Genomic DNA, 9,716 nt, shown 5'->3' with positions numbered 1-9,716 from the left:
TACTGACGCATGTGCCTCCACAAACCCTGAAGCCTGTTAATTGTTGTGCATCACATTCATTTCATTAGACGCAAAGGTCCGACAGCTCAATTACTCAAATTGTTTTGTGATAACAACAAACATTTCACTCATTCAACAATCATACAATTTAAGAGGACTGACCAACGACTACAAGCTTAATTAAAACACAAAAACAATACTGTCTCCCTGTAAAACATTGCATTTTAAATGCTTACTAGCAGTTAGATTGATAAAAGAATGCTGTGGCCGCCCAACATGTTTGAGATGTTTTCACACATCTACAACCTACTGTTTTCTTTCCTATTTTGTGTAATGCTGCTGGCAAATAAACCTGAATCAGGATAAGGATTTCAATGCTTATAAAACATGGCGGTGAACCTGATCTCATGTTGGGAAGACATAACAAATCCGATGTGTAGCTTGCATTTGTGAAATAGAAATATATCACATCAAGCAACAACGACAACAATTATATGCTTGTAGAATGTTTATTGTAGAATCAAGTAATCAGCATTTTCAGTAGGTTATGTGTCCACTCTCCCTGTTGGTGACACTGCCCTGAAAAAAAAACAGATTAATCGTGTGAGAATACATCCAAACTTGATCAGAACAATAAGGAAATACAGGCTGAAAAAATATATATATAATTACAAAGGAAAACGCTTACACGAAATCCTTTGGATCTGTAGATATTAGCCACAGGTGATTCTTCTGCACACCCCAAAACACTGCAGGGTGTGTCCACGTGCTGAAACACCTCAACCAGCTGTTGAAGAGAGAAAACATCCCAATGACTGCTTTGAGGGGGGGGGGGGGGGGGGGGGGTCGGAAATGAGGGCGACACGTGTGCGCAGCGCCAAAACAGATCGACAATCACGCAACCTTCACGTCGTCTGCGAGGCCGTCCACGTCCCTCTTCCCCCCCGGGTTCAGTCCGTAGGACCAGTGCTGGCAGCAGCTCGGCGCCACTATGGCCCACAGCAGCAGCGGCAGACACAGCGCCAGGTTAGGTGAAGCCATCCTGATGGAGGAAAGGATGCACATGGATCGGATGAGTATATTGGGTTTTCGACGCCAGCTCAGCCCCACGCGGTCACAGCTTCTTACCTTCTGTGCTTGAGGCGGGTCGGGCTCCTGGGATTCGCTCGTGTCTCCTTTGTGAATTCTGCAGTGCACCATTTCCCAGGGTTTATATAAGCCGATGGTACCTCCCCCAACTTCATCACAGGGGGTCACAGAGTGGGATCGAGCAACACTCGCTGGCGACTTCCTCAGCTACATGGGCCGACCATTTTTGGCTCTTTCCTCGCGGTTCCCTTTTATGACACATTTTGACCTTTCCAAAACGCACACCCATGTAATTCAGAAATCAGAGGAGAGCTTTGGTTGCTACTTCATAGCAGTTTATTTAGAACAGTCATTTGTGGAAATATATTTCCACAGTCGAGTGCAATAATTGTACACACCGTGTCTTTAACACAAACCAACCATTGCATTCAGTGAGATGTGTTCAAATAAATAACCATCGCTCTGCCATTCACTTTCACACTCACGGTGAAATACACAATAGGATTTCCTGCGTAGTTCATTCTCGCAGGCTGGGTACGTACTATTGAACTGAGTGAATCCGCTAGAGAAATGTAGTCAGCGACGAGTTTCCACACGTGCAAAGTGACGTCCTCGACGGCCCTAATGTAGTAACGGCATTTTTTGGAAACATTGGACCCGACTTACAATCAAGATCACAAAAAACGTAAAAGTATTTTTGGTGAAACGGTATGACACACGTATACATGTTAACTTGTGCAAATAGGTCTGCAGCATGGTTAAGTGACATAAATTGATTGATGGAGCATGTTTCCAGCGTGTGAAAATGGCATCTGGTGAAAGTACAGCAAGTTTTCCCCCGAAAGGGAAACCGAAGATTAACAAGTGCGTTACATGAACATTACAATAAGCGGTCGAATACATGCAACTGTGGATCACTCGCACACTGGATAAAAAAAGAGGTAGATTCACAGAACGCAAGGCGAGGGAAAGCTTTTTAAGAAACACTATTTAAGAGTAGAAAAAAAGAAGAAACATCACAGCTGTAAATAACGTATTGCATACCCAAGCTGTGTTTAAAACTAGCCTGATGCATAGTTTCAGGCTGCGCTAACAGCACTTGGTCTTTTAGACTGTGCTATTATTATGGCTTTGGCTTTCATTGCTTCCTTTGTAATAAATTGAATCCAGCAAAATGAGGTTACATACACAGACAGGAATATATTACAACCCAGTTATTGGTGGTTGACACCTTCTATTTCTGCTACAGCAGCAATCAGTAAAGCTCAGCGCTCCGGACCTGACTGCAAACAGATAATGTGATTTTGATCCCATAAACACATCTAAAAATATATAAATGATGTAGAAGATTGAGTGAGTATAGTCGTTGGATTGCATCCAGACACATCTTCATACACAACGGACATTATATTGTTTGGTGATATATACGCAGCTGAACATTTAAAAACATCCAATCGTACAAACATATATAGACAACCCTGAATTAAATTCTAGTGCAAGATATTTAAAGCTAACATAATATTAGGTGGAATGCCAGGGATGTGCATATAGCTACCTGTGCTGCAGACAGGTAGAGAGAGAGAGAGAGAGAGAGAGAGAGAGAGAGAGAGAGAGAGAGAGAGAGAGAGAGAGAGAGAGAGAGAGAGAGAGAGAGAGAGAGAATATACCGCAGGAGGAAAGAGCGATAAAGAAACCAGCTGTGACCCCACACTGGACACAGGTGTGTGTGTGTGTGTGTGTGTCGCGTTATCTGACACTCTGTGACATGTGCAGAGGGGTCAGCATCTCTTCAAAAATGGCTCCTTTTACATTGGACCCTCTCAGGTTGGCTTCTTGTAAATCACAGCCGGACAGGTCACAGTTCTGAAAAAGGCAGCAGACACAACAATGTAAAACAGGAGGATGTGTCTGAAAATCCATCTGTGTAACTGGAGACGTGTATATGAATCATAAATGGTTTAAAAGAGTCGGTTGGAACACTTATTTTCATTACATTAATCATTTTAGTGTATGCCCCAAAATACAAGTTTAGATTGACTCTTTGTCCAACAGCCTAAGAGCCAAAGCTTAGGTGTTGTAGTTATTACCTTTTTCTCTTATGGTGCCTATTTTTAAACATATACGGTCTACATGTCAGTTTTTTCGCACAGCAAAATAATAATCAGGATGATAAATTTTTTACACCGATTAAAAGAAAAAACGACTAAAAATCTTACACAAAAATGAACTAAGTAATTAGACATTTTGTGTTTATTTTTCTTTTCGGGCTCTATAAAGTTTCTGCAAATAGGATTACCAGCTGCTTCAACATGACTGTTCCAGGAGATAATCCCGTCTGATGGCCGAAACTCACCTCCAGATCAGTCCCTGCTAAAGTGGCTCCCCGCAGGTTGCAGTTCTTCAGCTTTGCATTTTTCAGAGTGGCCACCCGCAGGTTGATGCCGGTCATTTGGCTTCCCTCCATGTCGACTCCTTTCAGGTTAGCACCTGGTTGAGAAAAAAAACATTTTGTTACAACATGGCTATATTTGATTAACTGCAGTGTACTTTGTTTAAGAGTTGTGATGGATCACCTTCCAGGTTGGCCTTCAGTCCAGATGGATCTTCAAAATTGCATCCTTTGAGAGAAGCTCCCTCGGCATTAGAACAGAGCATCTTCACCCCTTGTAGGTTAGCCCCCTAAAAAAGACAACACAGGTCCAGAGTAATTCATAATGTTAGAGACTAAATGTGTGTTAAATTACCAGACTGAGGAAAAAACTGTATGGTTTATTGGTTATTTTATGAGTGTTTACAAACAGACAACGGAGAAGGCCGTAACCAAACAAAAGACAACTCAAGCCCATTGCTCACCAGCATGAAGGCTGACAAAAAAATAAATATGCCAATGACACACCACTTTGACCAAATAACAAAATGTTTGCTTCTACAAATTGGGAATTTTTGAGAACATTTCTCAGTATGTGCTCATTAAGTGCTGACAAGATAAGAGTTTTAAGACTCACGTCCAAGCTTGCTCCAGAAAGATCAGCCCGTTCCAGATTGGAACAGCACAGGTTTGCGTGTGTCAAGTTGCAGCGGCTGAGATTAGCCATCTTGAAATTTATGTAGCGCAAATCGAGTCGGGACAGATCTGCACCGCTGAAATTAAGACCCTGAGAACAAATGTTTGCGTCATATAATGACTTAATACGGTGACATGATCGTGTGGATGAATTTATTTCATTTTAACTGTACCTGACAGCGGAGCTCCGACTTGGTGGGGGTTGCCAGAAGAAAACGAACAAACTCCTTGCGGGAAAGGGGAGAGTGGTCCTCTGGTGGCTGTGTGTTCTGTTTTCAAAAGGAAGCACGTTGTGGTGAGACACGATGCGTTCAAGGGAGTGATCGCGTTTCCCCCAATTTAAAATTGATTGACCATCCACACTTCACATTACCTTGATTGCTACTTCCAGCTGTTCAGCAAGCTGCTCAATTCCAAAGAAGCGAGCCTCCTCAAGAACACCTGGCGGGCAAACCTTTTATCAGGAAACTTTGTTGTAACAATCCTCCTCAGATTGATTCCAGCGCATTCTGTCCTTTAGGGTTAGTCAGAAAGCTTACCTCGTATGTTGATGCCTTCATTGATAATGAGCTGACCGTGTCTCAAGTAGTTGAGGATAGGCTCAAAGTATTCAGGGCTGCGGTCGATTAGATAGGCCCCATGCTCGTCTTGAGTGTTCCCCCACACATCTGGAGCAAAAACAAGGGATGACAGAACACGAAAGATGCCTCATACTAATAAAAAAATGTTTAACGGTTGGCCAGAACTTACCTTTCTCTCGAAACATGTGGGCAAGCATGCTCTCTGGCTCCTTGCTGACCAAAGTGCTCCTGGAAGAAGAAGAAAATAGACACATTAAAGAAAGTAGGAAAAGAAAATGAATTGAGTGCACACTGTGGAATAGTAATCAGAAGTATTTTTTGTGTGTTTATTACTCGTAAAAACAGGATTAATAATAAAAAGGGTACCTGGTTGTGGTAAAGGGACGACCACCAATATTAAGGGTCAGCCAGTCAGTCTGTGCTCCGTGCTGATCAGAAGAAACCGCAGGTTCGTTTTGAGGATCTAAGATGTAACAAAAGAAGAGTGTTTGAAACCATGTTTACCTTTGACAGGCGGGTGAGACTCCTGCACCAGACACACTTCACAGCACTCACCAACAAATTGATCTCCTTCTGACACATACAGAACGTCGTCATCTCTGTTACAGAAACAGACAAGTGACAGATTAACTCGGTGTGCACGTAATGAGCTCATTTGTGTTTGAATCGTCATGAGCTTACCGTATAAGTGCAATGTCATCTATGAGACCCCCCTTGCCATTGTATACAGAGGCAGCTCTGATTCCCAACTTGCTGCTGGCTACGGACAGTAAGTCAGGCAAGGTCCCGTACACTGCTACAACCTAAAGACATGTTTCGAAATCAGCGGGTTGTTACGGAATGTGAAACGAAATATGTGCCTTCTGCAAGATGAATGTCGCAGTTAAAACGTCCATGTTTTTTTTCATTAATGTAACGTTAGCTTGGTAGATACCTAGTAGTAAACTGCCATCCGCACTTATTACCAACCTTGCCATTTTTAGATGTCCCGTTAACAAAGAGGGTAACTCTTCTCATTCTTTAGGTGTTTGGGTTTTAAGTGCTTTGTTACAATTCCAAGAACAATGTGGCGTTGGCCGGCTAACCCTCGCTAATTCAATCTGGCTAATGCTAGTTAGCTGATTCAGACAACAACACGTGACAAAAGATGCCTTCACACGTTATTGGAATATCTGGTGACATTACCGTAAAATACTCCAAAATTCGGTTAACTTGGTGCGTTGTGCAACTTGAATTGTACTATCACACTCTCTGAGCTTTATTTACAGCTACAGACAAGTAAGTATATTTTTTTGCGTATTAAATAACGTTACACTTTTACAATAATGAATCTCAAAGACATTTCTTGAGAGGCATGGTTGTTAGTTTATTAATTAACTTTTAATTATTACGATGCTGCCTCGGTAAGGCTTTTTAGCCAACCACTGTTCGACCAATATACATCTGGGACGCAACTCGGAACAAAACTTTGACAAAACAAGCAAATTACACAGTACATGAAGGGGGCCTTGGACTAAAGCTCTGCAATTGGTCGGAGCTTTTACACGTGATATAGGTACACTTGTTTTAAGCACCGGCTTGCATGTTTTCAACGCGTAGCCTGTTTTCTATACGTATAGCGAAACAAATATCTTTTTGCGTTGTCGCTTGTGACTGGTACCATTGCTTGTATTTGCTTTAAGGTTATGGGCATCTTGTGTTTTTCAAGATATGCCTGGTTGGGTTTGAAAAGCACCAAGTAATCCACTATTACGTTAGACGAAGAAAAAACACGCAACGTTGACTACCAAAACAGTGTCTTGCTTCAGGTTGGAATTAGTCCGGAAGTATTTATATGCTGTGTGGAGACAATTAATATAATGGCGTCAGATAGACACAATTGTTCGTGTTGCTCCCATCCAGTCTCCTCTCCCAGTGTTTACCAGACGTTGACTGAAATGGATTTTGAAAGAGGTTTGCATTCAACTAACAAGCATGTGGTGACTGATTTAAACCTCGGTTCTAATAGAGTTGAATTACCCACAACTCCTATTAAATAGACTGTTTACCACTTCAGATCAAACGTCTTGGCCAACAACTAAGGACTGATCCTTCTGTTAATTAAAGACGGTTGTATGCGATGTTGTGGGTCCTTCTTCCCTGCAGGTATCTGGTCCGCTGCAATGGATGGGGACTTGGAAAGGGTCCAGTTCTTGGTCCAAAAGGGCACTGACCCTAACCTAAGAGACTCCACTGGATACACAGCTCTGGTAAGTTGGGGGATGGGTGTTTTGTCCCGTGGCTTGGCCTCATGCATCTAAACCCCTGCATCATGTTTGTGTATTTCATTGCAGCACTATGCAAGTCGCAGTGGCCATCACCCTGTATGCAGGTTTCTTCTTGAGACTGGTGCTTGTGCATCCCCGCAGACATCGGGCGGTGCCACACCGCTCCATCGATCAGCTTACTGCGGCCACCTCGATGTGGTCAGACTGCTGCTGCGCCACCGAGCGGATCCAAAGATCTGTGATGACGATGGTGCCTCCCCTTTACATAAGGTACAGAACTGCAAAATGTAATCAAAACATCCCCGAGACTCTGTTTGATGGTCACTTAACCACTGCCTGTATTTGTTGCTCTATTACATGCTGGAGCAGGCTGCAGAGCAGGGTCACAAAGAGGTATGTGAGCTGCTTCTGGAGCACTGTCCGGCCCTCTGCAGCCAGGTGAACAAGAGGCTCCAGCTTCCCTTCCAGCTGGCACCACAGCAAGACCTGCAGGAGCTGTTAAAACCTGACAGACACACTGCTTCCGGGCCATGCTGAGGTCACAAAATGAATACCAGCTCAAAATCCACATGGTGAGATTAAGTCTCATCTGCACCTGGATTCACCACATTTGGAACTTTACTAATACAAAATGATTCTGTTTGGACAGACATGAGTTTTATGTATTACGTAAGTTACAGCTGAGAATCAAGAATTAAGTGAAGAGTCCAAACTTCCCATCTGGTGATGTGCACTGATCTTTAAAGTGTGTTATTTCACTTTGGAATTAGCCTTGCTTGCATATATGGATACTCAATACAAGAGCTGAGCAGGAGTGCAGGGTCAAGGGTCAAGGACATCGATGGACAACAGTTCAGTTCAAAAGCCATAAAGTACTTTTGAATTTCTCTTTGAAACTACTGCCATTAAATCCACAATGTGTGGCATTTAAAATGTATTTAAGCTGTGCCCTGAAAATACACGCTTCTGCCCCCGATGCAGCATAAATAATTGATTCGTTTAAATATGTGGCATTTTTATCAAAGGGGTTTGTAATAAAACTGGAGGACTTTTTTTTTCTGCAGCTGTTGCATTACTTATTCTACTTTGTTCGACCAATTTGTGTTCATGGAATCCTTGCAGGAGGCTTTGTGTGGCAGCAGGGGACGCTGCTGTCTTAAAGACATTGTGCGCGTGTTGTTTTTTCCAGCACACCACAAGAATTAGCAGGCGGCTCACATACGGTGACCTCATTCAATCCTTCCAGCACAATGTTGGGAAACTAAACGGGGAAACTGTTAGAAAGTGAGAAAAGCATCAGTGTGACAGCTGTGAGTGAGCCGCCGTGGATGCACCACCGTTAAATCATGTTTGTTCCATCATGGGTTATTTACCCGTGAAGAACTTTCTTTTTCTAAACTGTTGATAATTCCACGTCATTTTCACACTTTGGCATGTTTAGCATTGTCCGTGGGCTTTGGGAACACACACTCTGTCCGTCATCCGTTGCCAGAAGCACGTCCCAGCTGCTTCCACTGTGCTACTTTATTGTCCCTGACTTTTTCACCAAGTATTCAGGTTCTGGTGTAAATTATTTTTTATTTACGCTCTTCTTCAGTCAGAAATATACAAAGCGGATTTTGGTGTCATAAATGTGAAAGTAAGTGCCCTTGTTATGACCTGGAAGTCGTGTTGCTACTGAGGTATTCCCATGGTTATTGATACCTCCTTGTGTGTCACGGTGACCTGTAATGTGAGATTAGGAAAAATCCAATAGTTGCTTTGCCACCGCACATTGTTCATGTGAATTTCTACTTTTATTTTGTTCAATGATCAACCGTTCATAGAGTTTGGCTCAATCGTTATTTCTGAAAGGCATGGCACATTATCGCGTCCTTTAAACCAGTATTCATAAGCAAAGGATGGAAGCCCAACAGATAGAATGCCTTTCAGCTATTGTCTCATGTACTTATTCATGTTTAATAACTAACATATGCACATGTAAGGGGCACATCCCCTCAGCCTTCCACAGATGTGCACTGTTTGTGCTGCACTTCCTCTGCGCTCTCACAGTCTGCACGTATTCCAAAACCTCTCGCTGATTTCTGAGGAACTTTCATTGGGTCTGCTGGTGGGCGGTGTTTAAAAACTACCTTCAAACCACATCCAGTGCCGTGACGGGAGGGGTGCCAGGCCACATCTGGAGCTGATTGCAGCTGACGCCAAACAACACAAGGAGATGGGGTGTCGGGGGGGGGGGGGGGGGTTAGATGGGGTGGGACGGGGGTATTTCAGCTCGCAGGACTAAGCCAAGAGGGCTGTTTACGCTCAGCGACGAGCTCCTCCCTCCACACGACTGAGGACCTGTTAGGGGACGAGGATCCCCCATTTGAGGTGCCACATGCCAGTCACGGTGGCAGGGGCTCGCTCGGGCCGGCCCTCACTGCAGTGAGGATGCCGCTTTAGAAGATCTGCTCGTTTTTTGTAATAGTAGGAAGAACCGACCACATCACGCTGTTTGATTCAGTCACACAGACAGCCCCCCCCCCCCCCCCCCCCCCCCCCTCCCCCCAGCACCTTCTGATTGTTCCCATGCCAGGTTCTATGTAACATAATCAAAGTCGATGTCTGGGGTTTGCTAGCAGAGAGTGAGGTAATGAAAACCCTCTGTTCTACTCAGTAAAAGTGGAGGAATATTTACGGCCTCGTTCTTTTTTGATAACTTTTGGTGAGCTG

At 43.6% G+C, this 9,716-nt stretch overlaps 3 protein-coding genes across 4 annotated transcripts; 1 reads left to right on the top strand and 2 right to left on the bottom strand.

Annotated features, from left to right (window-relative positions):
• Positions 1-490: 490 nt before the first annotated feature.
• LOC119225401 (progonadoliberin-1-like) lies at positions 491-2,534 on the bottom strand. Its single transcript, XM_037483226.2, has 4 exons — positions 1,129-2,534; positions 904-1,042; positions 689-787; positions 491-579 (listed from the first exon to the last, which is right to left on the bottom strand). Exons 1-4 carry the CDS (start codon positions 1,242-1,244, stop codon positions 538-540), a joined length of 396 nt encoding a protein of 131 aa, XP_037339123.2. The 5' UTR covers positions 1,245-2,534; the 3' UTR covers positions 491-537.
• Positions 2,535-2,670: 136 nt separating this feature from the next.
• Positions 2,671-5,865, bottom strand: kctd9a (potassium channel tetramerization domain containing 9a). The gene is made up of 12 exons (XM_037483223.2): positions 5,704-5,865; positions 5,416-5,537; positions 5,290-5,333; positions 5,101-5,197; positions 4,904-4,962; positions 4,693-4,821; positions 4,527-4,594; positions 4,327-4,422; positions 4,095-4,244; positions 3,663-3,768; positions 3,443-3,576; positions 2,671-2,952 (listed from the first exon to the last, which is right to left on the bottom strand). The coding sequence occupies exons 1-12, from the start codon at positions 5,749-5,751 to the stop codon at positions 2,836-2,838; spliced, it is 1,170 nt and encodes a 389-aa protein (XP_037339120.1). The 5' UTR covers positions 5,752-5,865; the 3' UTR covers positions 2,671-2,835.
• A 433-nt stretch (positions 5,866-6,298) lies between these two features.
• Positions 6,299-9,161, top strand: ankrd39 (ankyrin repeat domain 39). 2 transcript variants are annotated; one of them, XM_037483225.2, is made up of 4 exons: positions 6,299-6,687; positions 6,880-6,983; positions 7,143-7,271; positions 7,371-9,161. In XM_037483225.2, the coding sequence occupies exons 1-4, from the start codon at positions 6,594-6,596 to the stop codon at positions 7,536-7,538; spliced, it is 495 nt and encodes a 164-aa protein (XP_037339122.1). In that variant the 5' UTR covers positions 6,299-6,593; the 3' UTR covers positions 7,539-9,161. The 2 variants fall into 2 exon arrangements, with proteins under 2 accessions (XP_037339122.1, XP_037339121.1); XM_037483224.2 differs by having other exon boundaries at positions 7,068-7,271; positions 7,371-9,157.
• Positions 9,162-9,716: the final 555 nt, after the last annotated feature.

The sequence above is a fragment of the Pungitius pungitius genome, chromosome 5 (genome assembly GCF_949316345.1).
Source record: "Pungitius pungitius chromosome 5, fPunPun2.1, whole genome shotgun sequence".
Taxonomy (NCBI): Eukaryota; Metazoa; Chordata; class Actinopteri; order Perciformes; family Gasterosteidae; genus Pungitius; species Pungitius pungitius.
The sequence above is the reverse complement of the archived record's forward strand: the minus strand, read 5'-3'. Positions and strand labels throughout refer to the sequence as shown.